The sequence below is a fragment of the Emys orbicularis genome, chromosome 4 (assembly GCF_028017835.1).
Source record: "Emys orbicularis isolate rEmyOrb1 chromosome 4, rEmyOrb1.hap1, whole genome shotgun sequence".
NCBI classification, from domain to species: domain Eukaryota; kingdom Metazoa; phylum Chordata; order Testudines; family Emydidae; genus Emys; species Emys orbicularis.
In genome coordinates this window covers 94457838-94472154 of record NC_088686.1, presented here as the reverse complement: position 1 = coordinate 94472154, position 14317 = coordinate 94457838, and the positions used below count along the sequence as shown (strand labels likewise).

The following is a 14317-nucleotide window of genomic DNA, read 5'->3' as shown; positions in this document are numbered from 1 at the left end:
AGTATTTTTATTTTGTAATACTGAGAGTTAGGAAAGAGGAAATCTGAAACTGAAGGCATACAGAAGAGGAGAGTTGATACACCTCCAGTCACACTGGCAACATGTGAAAAATAGGAATGGTTGTGATTTTCAGGAGCACTGAGTGCCTGTAACACCAATTTAACAGGAATTGTGGGCACTCAACAGCTTTGAAAATTGCAGTGTTGACATGAGAGGCATATATTTGCCCTTTATGAGAAAGTTTACATCAAAACATTCCATGTTTGTTAAACAAAGTCCTATCAAATTTATGCATAACTCTATTTACTGTGAATGCTCTTCTTTCTTTTATGAGCTGCAGCACTTTTTACAGAAGAAAGTTTTTACATTTTTCCTTTTACTAAAAACTATTGTTCCAGAAAATAAATTAAGGCTTAGTATACTTCTGTGAAGTACTTATTATTACCCCTCCCATTTAAAGATGGGAAAATTACTCAGAGACAGATTAACTGACTTGCTTGTGATCACATTGGAAATTTACGGCAGAATTAGGGAGCAAACCCAGCTCTCCCAGATCTAGGTTTACTGCCTTTTGAAATCAGTGGGAATGCAGAACTTTGCCTAGCAGAATTGGATCTTCTATAAGTTCTACCTATTTTATTTTATACATATCAAAGTCATATGACAGCTATACCTGTATCTAAGCCATTACAATATTCAGGTGTTTCTAGATAATGCAATGTATTGCTGCATCACAAAAGCACAGAAGAAATGCGGTAACATTATTTTAAGTCTATCTTTAAAACACAACATGCTAAGCTGAAGGATGCCTATTCGGAATGTCTTAAATTGGTTTTATTCTCTTGGCTCACTCAAAAAGTTTATGAATGACTTTTATTTGCTAGTAATTACTGAAAGATAAATTCAGCATCTAAATAATGTTGAAGACCATACTGTATGTCAGAGTAAAATATAATATGAGGTAAAATTTCATCTAGAAATCAATTTGCTACTGATGCAAAACAACTTCAACGGGATGCAATTTTCAAAATCATTCATGGCACTTCAATCCATTTTGCTCATTAAGTGTCCACTAACTCATTAACTTTTTTTTGAGTATACTAAACCATGTACAACAACTTATGAAAAGAAGCAATTATAGTATTCCTACCTGGATAAGATGGGCTGGCACTGTGATTATGCAGGCTGACAACGACATTCTGAGGAGACCACGGAGAACATACAGAAACTTTGTGAGGCTATAAATATCTTCTGGATTATCAGCGCAACAAATGTCATCTCCCCACAACACTGAACCAAGGCTCTGAATTCCTATCCGCAGAATATTTTTTTGTTTTTTCTAGAGGAGATGAGAAAAAATAAAATGACTAATTTTTATTTCTCACATTAAGAGGAAAAACACCTCACATCAAATAGATAGATAATTTTTAGAACATCTGTAATTTATATTATGTATGTCCATAGTAAATAAATAGTTTGAAGTAAGCATGTGATAGCGTAAGAGAGCCTGGAGAGGGAAAAATATGTATAGTAGTACCAATTTTTGCATCAATGGCAAATCTACATCAATTTGTATCTGCAATGACAGACAGATAAAAAGTGACAAGTTCTTAAAGTGCTTATATACAAATGCTAGAAGACTAAATAATAAGATGGATGAATTAGATTGCCTCGTATTAAATGAGGATATGGATATCATAGGCACCACAGAAACTTCGTGGAATGAGGATAATCAATGGGACACAGTAATACCAAGGTACATATATCAGAAGGACAGAACAGGTCGTTCTGGTGGGGGAGTGGCACTATATGTGAAAGAAAGCATAGAATCAAATGAATCAAAAAAGTTAAATGAATCAAACTTTACCATAGAATCTCTATGGATAGTATTTGCATGCTTGAATAATAAGAATATAGCAGTAGGGATATACTACCGATCACCTGACCAGGATGGTGATAGTGACTGTGAAATGCTCATGGAGAATAGAGAGGCTATAAAAATAAAAAAACTCAGTAATAATGGGGGATTTCAGCTATCCCCATATTGACTGGGTACATGTCACCTTAGGACGGGATGCAGAGATAAAGTTTCTTGGCACCTTAAATGACTGCTTCTTGAAGCAGCTAGTCCTGGAACCCACAAGAGGAGAGGCAATTCTTGTTTTAGTCCAAGTCAATGTGCAACGGCAGTCAAAAAAGCTAACAGAATGTTGGGAATCATTAAGAAAGGGATAGATAACACTGCTCTACAGCCAAAATGCTTCTGAAATAACTGTAGTCAAACTTTACTAATTCTGGGTCACTGAGAACGAAAATGATGCTTAAAATTGTTGATTGGCTCTAGTTTTCAAGATATGCTATTGGGTCAGTATATACGACCCTTGACTTGGGAATGGCGGAGGATAAGTGAGTTATAAAGGGAAGGGATCTCAATTTCAACCAGAAATGACTAAAATACATCTTTGACTGGATCTATGAATAAATCTATGACTGGGTTTGGACAGTACTTGCTTTTTAGGCAAAACAATGAATGATGCAATCTGAAGCTGGTATTGCGTCATACATGATATGAATTGCATCATGTTATTCCTAGAAGTCATGGATGATGCAATCATAACGAAGCTTACATCACTCTGCTGAACAAATTGCCCTATATCAGCTCTAGAAATCATACAGTGTCGTGCTCTCTTATTTGTCAGTGTTTGATTTTGCAAAGGGACACATTTCTGTTTAGCCAAAGTGAGCAGAGATGCCTCGTACTTGTGTGAACAGTGCAGATAACTTCTGCTATGTTTGTGGTGAAGTGACTTTTGCATCACAAAAGTGCAGTATAACCACTATGGTTAAGAAAGCCTATCACCTTTATTTTGGCTGCAAAATTGGAGATCAGGACAAGAGATGGGCCCCACACATATGCTGCAACACTTGTGCAACAAATCTTCGCCAGTGGTTGAACAAGAAAAGGAAATCTATGCCTTTTGCAGTGCCAATGATTTGGAGAGAGCCAACAGATCATACCAGCAATTGTTACTTCTGCATGGTGCCTCCAGTTGGGAAAGGTGTGTCAAAGAAGAAAAAGTGGACAGTGCATTATCCAAACATTCCATCAGCTATACGCCCAGTACCCCACGGAGAAGGACTGCCGGTTCCTGATGCACCAGAATCATTCTCACTTGAGTCAGACGAGGAAGAGAAAGAGGATGAAACTTCTGGTCCTGAACCATCAATGTCACAGGACCCACATTTTCTCCCATCTTCCTCCTCTGAACCACACCTCATAACACAAGGTGAACTGAATGACCTTGTCAGGGATTTGGAACTACCCAAGAGTAAGGCAGAGCTGTTGGGCTCCAGACTACAGCAGTGGAATCTCCTGGCAGGTGATGTTAGGGTTTCCATGTTCCATGACCGTCAAAAGGATCTTGTCCCATTCTTCTTCATGGAAGGTGATCTTGTAGCCTGCAACAACATCGATGGTGTGATGGCAGCCCTCAACATCGTTCACGATCCAGATGAGTGGAGACTGTTCATTGATTCATCGAAGACGAGTCTTAAAGCTGTTTTACTGCATAATGGCAATGTTTTGCCATCAATTCCAGTTGGTCATGCAGTCCGTATGAAGGAAACCTATGACAACATGAAACAACTTTTGAGGTGCATAAACTATGACCAACATCAGTGGCAGCTTTGTGGCGATTTGAAGGTTGTTGCTCTCTTGCTTGGTCTGCAGACTGGATACACAAAGTACTGCTGTTTTCTCTGCGAATGGGATAATCGTGCAAGAGATTCCACTACATCAAGAAAGATTGGCCACTCCGACAGTCATTGGAGCCTGGGAGGAAAAGTGTTCAGCACCCACCACTTGTTGAATCAAGGAAGATTTTGTTACCATCCTTACACATCAAGCTGGGTCTGATGAAGAACTTTGTCAAGTCCATTGACAAAACACAAGCAGCTTTCAAGTACCTCCGTGGAAAATTTCCAAGGTTAAGTGAAGCTAAGATAAAGGAAGGTGTCTTTGTTGGTCCTCAGATTCGTGAACTTCTTCGAGATGATGCATTTGACCATGCACTGCGTGGCAAGGAAAAGACGGCATGGAAAGCCTTCCAGTTAGTGGCAATAATTTTTCTCGGAAACAACAAGGCAGACAACTACAGGTTGTTGGTGGAAAACCTCCTCAAGGCATACAAAAGCCTTGGTTGCAACATGTCACTAAAGATACATTTTTTGCACTCTCATCTAGATTTTTTTCCACCGAACTGCGGAGCAGTGAGCGACGAGCACGGCGTGCGATTTCACCAGGACATTGCAACAATGGAGAAACGCTATCAGGGCAAATGGAGCCCATCAATGCTTGCAGACTATTGCTGGACAGTGACAAGAGATGCTCCATTTAATGAATACAAGAGACAAGCCAAGAAGCGCCGAGTAGACACTGAATAGGACTAAACTATGTACAGAATAGTTTTTTGCCTTTTGTTTCATGATAAATTTTATTTATATAACCCTTTTGCTGATTTTTAAAGTGTTACATAAACAGGACAGGTGAAATATTATCATGTAAAGCAACCATAAACACATGAAAAGACCTAGGTTTACAATTTATGATTAAAACTCTACTATCTACACAATATATATAGACATAAAATGTAAAAACTTAAATACCTTAGAAACAGTAGCCAATCAGTTGTTTTAATTGTCATATTTGAATTCAGCACATCAAAATACATAATAAATAGCACATTTTATCTCTGAAGCAGACGACTTCTCAAAAATTGTAGACCAGTGTAATAAGCCAGAAAATATCATATTGCCTATATATAAATCCATGGTATGCCCACATCTTGAATACTGCACGCAGATGTGGTTGCCCCATCTCAAAAAAGATATATTAGAATTGGAAAAGGTTCAGAAAAGGGCAACAAAAATTATTAGGGGTATGGCACGGCTTCCATCTGAGGAGAGATTAATAAGATTGGGACTTTTCAGCTTGGAAAAGAGACGACTAATCATAGAATCATAGAATATCAGGGTTGGAAGGGACCTCAAGAGGTCATCTAGTCCAACCCCCTGCTCAAAGCAGGACCAATCCCCAACTAAATCAAGGACTAAGGGGGGATATGACAGAGATCTATAAAATCATGACTGGTGTGGAGAAAGTAAATAAGGAAGTGCTATTTACTCCTTCTCACAAACACAAAAACTAGGGGTCACCAAATGAAATTAACAGGCAGCAGCTTTAAAACAAACAAAGGAAGTATTTCTTCACACAACGCACAGTCAACCTGTGGAACTCTTTGCCAAAGGATGTTGTGAAGGCCAAAACTATAACAGGGCTCAAAAAAGAACTAGATAAATTCATGGAGGATAGGTCCCTCAATGGCTATTAGCCAGGATAGCTGGGAATGGGTGACAGGAGATGGATCACTTGATGATTACCTGTTCTGTTCATCCCCTCTCGGGTACCTGGCATTTGTCACTGTAGGAAGACAGGATACTGGGCTAGATGGAACTTTGGTCTGACCCAGTATGGCCATTCTTATGTTCTTACGTAATGGGACAACATGCAAAGTTTGAGTATCAAATATTGGTTTAACAGAAGGAATGGAACTAAAAGGAAATAATTTGCATTTTTTGAGAGTGACTAATTAAAAGTGACATTGTAGCTGTGTTGGTCCCAAGATATTAGAGACATAAGGTGGGTGAGGTAATATCTTTTATTGGACCAACTTCTGTTGGTGAAAGAAACAAGAAGAAACATGGTACCCAAAGAAGAGCTCTGTTTAAGCTCAAAAGCTAAGAGTGAGGTAGTGTTCTGAAAAAGCACCTTTTAAAGAGTATATAATGATTTTGCTTATTCCCCCAATTTCTTTAAAAAAAATTGTTAGGGGATTTTCTTCTCCCTTCTGTCTTTAGAAGGGTCTCTTGGGAGCAACTGAGAGCAACAACCAAACATTCTCAGGTTCACCTTTCTTTTGTCCTCCTCTTTTCTCCTTCTGTCCCCAGCTGTCCGCTGCTTGTTATCTGTTCACTTTCTTTCAGCTCTACTGCTGCTGTTGCTACTACTAGAAGAGCAGGTAGATTGGTTAGACTGGCTTTTTCCATCTACATACAGTCAGAAGGTTGCACCAGTTTCTTTCTGATTCAGACTTTGCAACTACCATCTACAACTTTGTCTACTCCAGATTAGACTACTGCAATGTGCTGTACGTTGGCCTACGTTTAAAATCTATCCAGAAATAGTAGTTGGTGCAGAATTCAGCAGCTTGATTGTTACAGGATACATCTTTCTGGTAGCACGTGACACCATTCCTAGGGATCTGCACGGCTACTTACAAGATACCAGGTAGAATTTAAGGTGTTGGTTTTGACCTATAAAGCCTTAAATCGCCTAGGACCTCCTTATCTGAAAGACCATCTCTCTCCCTCTGCCATACTACCAAATTAGCAATCAACAGGGATGCCTGAACTACAGCCCACTCATGTAAGAGAAGGAGCAATTGGCAGGGCAACTGATGGTCACTCAGTTTAGGAATTTACAGCCCTCTCAATCTGAAAGAGTCCTTTTTATTGAACATTGGGGAATGCTACAAAGCACATTGCTTTCCACAGCCAAAAGAGATGGGGGAGGACTCTGGAGAAAAAACAGAAAGATCAAAAGTATGTTTTAGCTGCCCTTAATATTTATATTAATGACTGGGTGAAGGGGGTCTCCTGGAGTAATCTATTTGCATAATTTTATTTTTCAAATGTTTCAAGGCGCCACTAGAGCAAAGGAGAAGCACTCTTTTTACTGAATGAATGTATACATTGGGGGGAAAAAAGTAAATATAGATGGTACACTCCCTTTTGCACGAGGGAGTGTGGATCATTCACCAAAAAGTTAAATGACAGGTTTCAGAGTAGCAGCCGTGTTAGTCTGTATCCGCAAAAAGAACAGGAGTACTTGTGGCACCTTAGAGACTAACAAATTTATTAGAGCATAAGCTTTCGTGGGCTACAGCCCAATTCTTCGGATGCATCCCAAGAAGTGGGCTGTAGCCCACGAAAGCTTATGCTCTAATAAATTTGTTAGTCTCTAAGGTGCCACAAGTACTCTTGTTCTTTTTGCAAAAAGTTAAATTGACTATATGAAACAGTGTTGTCAAATGCAAAAGTAAAGAGAAAAATGCATTATTTTCTCCAATCTCTTTCCATTATAGTAATTTTAAGGGTTACTTGCAACAATAGTAAGTACAAAATTTTCAGAAGGAAATATGATTTTCAAAACTGAAGCTGTCCCATTAAGATGCTATAGTTATAGGCAGGAGATGCATCCAGAGTGCACATTTTTGTGTAGGACAGGGGATTTGAGGGAAAAGGATTGAGGCTATAATATATTTCCTTTTTGATAGTCTTTAAAGGAGAGTGTTAGCTAATGAACGCTGTAATAGCGCCAGACAGGTAAAAGATTACATCATTCTGGGAACTTGCTCATCATACTGAGAGTCCATACTGGGTTTCTGACTAAATATTTTCTTACAAAACATTTTTGTTTGCAATATAAGATGCCAATAAGTCACTCATACCTCATTCCTGGATATTTACCAAAATCCGTATCTATACCTACATCACTTTTGATCCTAAGCAATTTCAGAGTACTTTGATAAATTACTTGGGCTAGATTCACAAGGAGAATTTAGATGCCACTGTCATTCACAAAACCCCTGCTCAGCTACTGCCTAACCCAATAAATGCCTAGAATCCTGAAGCACCTACGTTTCTGCCATTCAAGTCCCTGAGGGACATAACTTTTGGCAGCTGGGGATGCACTCAGACACCTAAGTCCTGACTCTGCCCAGAAGCTTGTTACTTAACTCATACCTAAGCTCCAGAGGGATTCACTAACTTGGCATTCCCTTACCTATCTTGCTTTTAGGACCTGATCCAGTAGGCCTTCTCTGAGCATATGTAAACCATACAACAGACTATGGAGGAGGATATGGTTGTGGTAGTGGTCCCCTTATAACTTTTAGCCTAATGGTTACAACACTCACCCAGTGGCAAACATGGGTTCAGTTCTCTCCCTCTGCCTGATGTGGAGCAGGGATTTGAATTTGGGACTCCTGCCTACCATAGAAGTGCCCTAACCACTGATCTACTGAGTTACTCATTCTCTCTCTGGATCAATGGATATTTAACTATACACAATGGAACAGTTTCAACAGATTGAGAGAGACCTTCCACAGAATACTCCATAGCCCAGTGGTTAGGGCACTGAGGTGGGAGACTCAAGTTCAGCCTAATGAACTGCTCCATATCAGGCAGAAGGGGAAAAATTATCAAACTCATGTCAGGTCTCCCATATCATGGATGAGTGTTCTAACCACTGGTCCAAAAGTTATGAGGGCACTACCCCTCTCCTCAACCATTAATTTGGCTTAGGTGCCTAACTCCAGGGAGAGGATTCATGGCTGTGAATACTGAGTGGACATAGGTGCCTAAATCCCTTTCAGGGGCAGAGCCTTAGGCAACATCCCTCTCCTTAGCATTTCCTATTGGCGATCTTAGGCAGCTCTCTGCTCAGTGCGCTGACTTCTGTGAATCCCATTCTTAGGCACCTAACTGTCTCCATGCATTGTACAGAAAGCCTGAGCACTTAACACAGAGTTATGAATTCTACAAGGCAGCAAAGTGCATAAGTGCCCTTTGTGAATCTAGACCCACATATGAAAGAAGAATTTCACCAACTACCTAAGCACAGCTCCTACTGAGTGGAAACCAGACACAAAACTAGCACATTGCACAGCAGTGTTTGAGACACTTGAGAGGGGAAATTTTGACCAGGACATTAGAGCGAACAGTTATTCTTACAAAAACTCTGTTCATGCAGAGTTGATAGGGCCTTGGCTTTTAAGGACTCATCTATAAAACACACACACTGCTGCATCAAACTCAGTTTATTCAACTCTCCTGGATAAAGAAGTGAACTGACCTGCTAGAATCTCTTTTGTTCTCTCTGAAAGCAATATATTCAATTACTGGTGCATTATTGCTCCACATTCTTTTCTCTGGTGTGTAGTAATATATAAAATTACCTGTTTATAGTACCCTCATCCTAGCACAGGATAATATAGCAAAGCCTGACATTGATCTAAGTGTTGGAATGTTACATAATTTTGGCCAGGGTGGGGAAGGTAAGAGTTGAGAATCTAATCAGAGAGCATGATGGTGTACAAAAATTTCTAGAAAACCCCATTTTCTGTAATGTTTAAGCAATTCACAAACTATGGATAGGTTACTAAATCAGCTTTGTCCAGTTTTTCTGGACAGTCAGCAGCAAAAATAAATGGTGTTCAAAGTATCTCATATCAACAAAGTAAATAATACACAGGTGAGTCATCAATAGAAATGGGAGGTCTCTGAACTTGCTCTGAACTTTTGCAATTAACAAAAAAATTGCCTTTTCTGGTCAATGAAAATAAAAAAGAGCAGTTTGTAAACACATTTACAAAACTGAATCAGAAAGTTAGCCCCCTAATTGCTTTAAGGACAAACAAGTCCTTATAGGAAAACACTTAATTCCTCTTTGTAGGATGGGTATGAGAACTTTATACTCCAAGATAATGATATATCAATATCAAAAATGCTAAAAGTACCCTTATTTGTTTAATTGAGGACAAAGTATATTTTCTGTCTTTCATAATTTCTATGAGGATGGTTGATATTACAACAGACTAATTATTCATTCAATTCTTGTATTATGAGGCAAGCAGTAGACTAAAGTTCTGCACCAACACACTTGTGCTGGAGAGTAGACAATTTTAAATACATTCCACAATATTAGAAGTTGTATAGTCAAAGAAATTATTTTAGATTAAATGAATCAACTTTACTCATTTCTACAGTATTATTGCTTTGGCAGCTAGACACTATAGATATAGAAAATTAACCACAAAACAAGAAGAAAACAAAAGCAGTCAGTCAAAAGCTAAGCAAAATAAATCCTTGACCAGCATCTTTGCCCTAAAGATCACTAGATTTGGGCTCCAATGGATGCCAAGGAAAGATAATTCCAAAGAAGTCAACTGAGAAAGTCCTTTCACCAAACATGATGGACCAAATTAAAACAGTGAAGTGGGCACAACTCCCAATGACTTTAAAGTATTTTTAGCTTACAGATTGTTCAAACTTAATTCCCAACAGTAAGCCATTACTAGCCAATGTTAATCATGTCCCAGGTTATGGTGAAAAGGAATATTATATTATGAGATTCTAGATTATTTAGGGCTTTAAGAGGGGGCATTTGATTGCAAACTGCTCAGACTGGCCTGAACCACTTAAGAGACGAGTGATGGTTCTGGGTGAACTTCAGGATAGCCCCAGGTAAAGTTCATTGCAGCAGTGGAGCCGAGAAGTAACAGATATCAACTGTTGTCAGGTCCACTCTAGAGAGGAACTGTTGCAGTCTCCTGGCCAGCAAGAGATGGTGAAAGGCTCTATGAGTCACTAATGCTAACAGAGCATCAGGGCCCAAAGGCTCTGGACCATTTTGGCAAAAGTCTGTTAAACCTCTTCCTACTCCTACAGCTGTTGGACTTGTTTCTCATCTGGGCTGAGTCACATTCCATTCACTTCTAGCTAGATTCCAGTTCAGACACTGGGACCATAGAACCTTGGTTTAAAGAAAATGAGAGGTCATCAACATACTGATGATAACACAGACCAAAATGTCTGCAAGTTGCATGTGACATATAAGGGATAGCTCAGTGGTTTGAGGATTGGCCTGCTAAACCCAGGGTTGTGAGTTCAATCCTTGAGGGGGCCACTTAAGGATCTGGGACAAAATCAGTACTTGGTCCTGCTAGTGAAGGCAGGGGGCTGGACTCGATGACCTTTCAAGGTCCCTTCCAGTTCTAAGAGATAGGATATCTCCATTTAAAAAAAAAAAATTTAATTTATAGAATTGTGCTTTATTCACAGTTAAACATTAAACTAAATAAGAGCAGTTTAAGACTACATCCATCACATTCCTCTAGTTTTACAAACCGGAGTGAAAATGGAGGTTAGTTACCTTTAACCGGAGGTTCTTTGAGATGTGAGGTCCATATCTGAATTCCACAAATGGGTATGCAGAGGGCCGCCGAGAGCGGATTCGGGCCCCGGTGAAATTTTTTTCGGGCCCCCCAGCAAGGGCGGACTGGCTAAACAGGGGGGAAGCCGGGCCCCCTTCCGGACCGCCGGGCCCGGGTAATTTGTAGTGGCTTCCCCTCCTCTCGTCGGCCCTGGGTATGCATGCGCACCATGAGCCTGTGTCTGGATATTTTTAGTAAGCAGTGTTCGTTGGTCCACACATGCGCAGTGGAACTCCTCATAATCTGAATAGAGAGCATAAAGGGCAGTGCAGACCAATGTCTCTCCAATTCCTATTTTGACTGTGAATCTAGAGATGACTCATAGCAGTGGGCATGGAAGGCTGTTAGTGGAATGCAGATATGGACCACATCTTGAAGTAATTTCTTCTCTGAGTGATGATCCCTAGGTGTACTCCACATTAGTAAGCAGTAGTCAAACAAACAGGAGGTGGGTGCCAGAATGCAGATGTTATGGCCATCTGCAAGACTGCTGTTTCCACGGCTGTCTCTGTAGAAGACTGGAAGAAAGTGTAACATCTTGTGAAGGTATGTCATGAGCTTCAGGTAGCTGCCCCACATATTTCTAGTAAAGGTACATCTTGCATCCATCCGGGGAGGGAATATGAGCTAGCTGGTAGCAAAGGATGATGCAGCCGAGATCCACTGAGAGAATCTCTGGGCAGATGGAGCTTGATAGCTTGATCTCTCATCTGTGACAATAAAAAGTCTAGGTGTTTTTCTAATTGCTTTTGTTTTAGCAGATAAAAGGCTAGTGCCCATTGGATGTCCAGGGAATGAAGCCTTCTCATCAGAGACATACACTTTTGGCAAAAATACTGGTAAGTGGATGGTATGCTTCATATGAAGCTCTGTAATTACTTTAGGTGCAGGGATTCTGGCAATCTGGAGGCAACTGGTGTTGTCGTGACCAATAGGAGAAACAGTTCCATTTGGCTGCCCTCAATTCAATGGGGTCTCATTGCCTGCTCCATGAGCTGCTTCCGCAGATGGAACTTTCGTCCCTCACGAGTTTGGGGATGGAAGGAACAGCAGAAGCTGCACTTGGTGGCAATAGGAGTTTTCCCAAGGCAATAGAGGGAGCGGTGGTGGTTGTCACTGACAGAGAAGGAACCAGGACAGGAGAGCAGTTTCTGAACCCAGAAACTCTTGGGATAATCCCTTTTTGGAGGGAGAAGCTTCCCCCAGAGTGGAGAGTACCTAAAACTAACTATGGTAACTATAAAAAAAACAGTAAAACACTAAAATATTAAGCTATTAAATCATTTACAAATTGTATTCACAGATTTACAGAAGCAGGAGACTGAAGTGGACATGGATTCTGACTCAAGACATACAGTGGTAAGAAAGAATTGGAGAGATGTTGGTTTGTGTTGCCATTGATGCCCTTGGTTCAGAGCATGAGGAGTTCAACTAGGCATGTGCAGACCAATGGACACCGCTGCTAAAAATTTCCAGATTCAGGCGTATGGTATGCATGCATGCCCACATATGCTCTACACAGATGGACCATCACTTGAAGCAGTAGCTAGCTTTGCCTTAAGGGCCAGACTCTACCATGGAACAACTTGCAAAGACATCTAGAAACTCCATTAGGTTTGTCTCTTGACTGTATGGAAGAAGCTGGGGTTTGGCCACCAATCCCTGTAAATCTCAAGGCGGGGTCCACACAAAATCAGAGCCCTCTATTCAGCAGCCTTGTGCCTACATGTCCTTGTGGGCTCTCCTCCAGCTTCACGTGAGCTACTATCAATGAGAGAGGATTCTTCCAGGTGGAGGGGGGCACCACTCAGAAGTTAATACAATTTCGCAGAGGTTCTTTTTAGTTTTTTGGAAGAGGGGAAGTAGGGGAGATGCAGCCTGTACCAGGTCCACCCTCTTTCTATTTGGCCATAGAGAAAGCCCTTCACAGGACTCTGTTAAGAGAAAGGAGTGCAGTACCATGGAAACAGCTGAATTACCCATAGAAGTGGGAGATCTATAGGTCACAGACCCAGAGCATGATCTGGCCCTCAATTAATTTCAATTTTGAATGTACTTTTATTAGTGTTGTATTATACAGGGCTCCCTAAACATGCAAAATATGCTGTGTGTAGAAAGGTCGTGAATAGGGAAAAGATTATTCTAGAAAAGTAACATTTCAGCTCCAGCAAATCATTTTCATTTTCAAGCTCTCTATATCTTCCCTGAAGCAGAAATTAATATCTAGGCATGATCTAATGGCTTTCTAAATTGAACTAACTGGCTTAAAAAGAATACACTTCAAACACTTAAAGCTACATATTGCTCACCTCAGAAACTAAAAGGTGCTTTAATTTAAAAATAGCTTTTAGCAAATATACAGTTCTGAATTTATCTGCATGGAGTTTTTTGGTTCTGATTTTATTAATATTAACAAAATATTTTAAAATAGTGCACATTATGATTATTCCTTTGAACAATGTTAGTTGATGTTTTATTCCTCATTTTTTGCAAAAAAATATCCAAAACTTATGGACTTCATCATTTTGTATTAAAATATAAATGTTTCTCAGGAATATACATAGGTTCTATATTTAAGCTAAAACCAACACCTAAGAAAAACAAACACAGTTACTGGAGTCTTTTCCAGTAGCACATTATTTGCTGGCTGAAGGTTCCCAGGGTGTTCATGTCACTTTGGTGCTGTTGCTTTTTGCATTCTGTAAGATTTCTTGCTTCCAGAGGACCTGTCATCTTGTTGGAGGAGCAGCTCTGCGTACTATACTGTGGGAACTGTTATGACATGCCTGTTGCCATGGTTACCACAGTAAGTGGGGAGAGGTGCCTGTCAGGGACCAATTTACTTCTCCAGACGGGCACTGCCACCAAAGGGAAAACATGCTTGCCCATGAATCTCTGCAGAGACTGAAAACTGCAAAAATAAGCTAAATGAACACACAAGTATTCCATATAGTTAATGTTCCTAAAAAACACTCCTAGATAGAAAAGCAGCCAAACAAAACCAAGGCTGTCTTCCCTCATAGATAGTTTTAATTCAACTGCCTAGTAGTATATAGCACATTATATTTTTTGACATTCTCCAGAACCGATAATAGGTAACTTCTACCTTAATAAAGTTTCTATTGTATAACAGCAATGAAGATAATATAATTATCTATCAATTAAGCATCACCACACATGACTGATTATTTTATTTAGGTGAA

General features: G+C 40.0%; 1 protein-coding gene across 1 annotated transcript in view; it reads right to left on the bottom strand.

Moving 5' to 3' along the window:
• ELP4 (elongator acetyltransferase complex subunit 4) overlaps positions 1-14317 on the bottom strand; it is a 268089-nt gene that overhangs the window by 166294 nt on the left and 87478 nt on the right. Inside the window, exon 7 of the mRNA XM_065403949.1 lies at positions 1151-1339. Coding sequence (XP_065260021.1) covers positions 1151-1339 — 189 coding nt within the window. The remainder of the gene's footprint in view (positions 1-1150; positions 1340-14317) is intronic.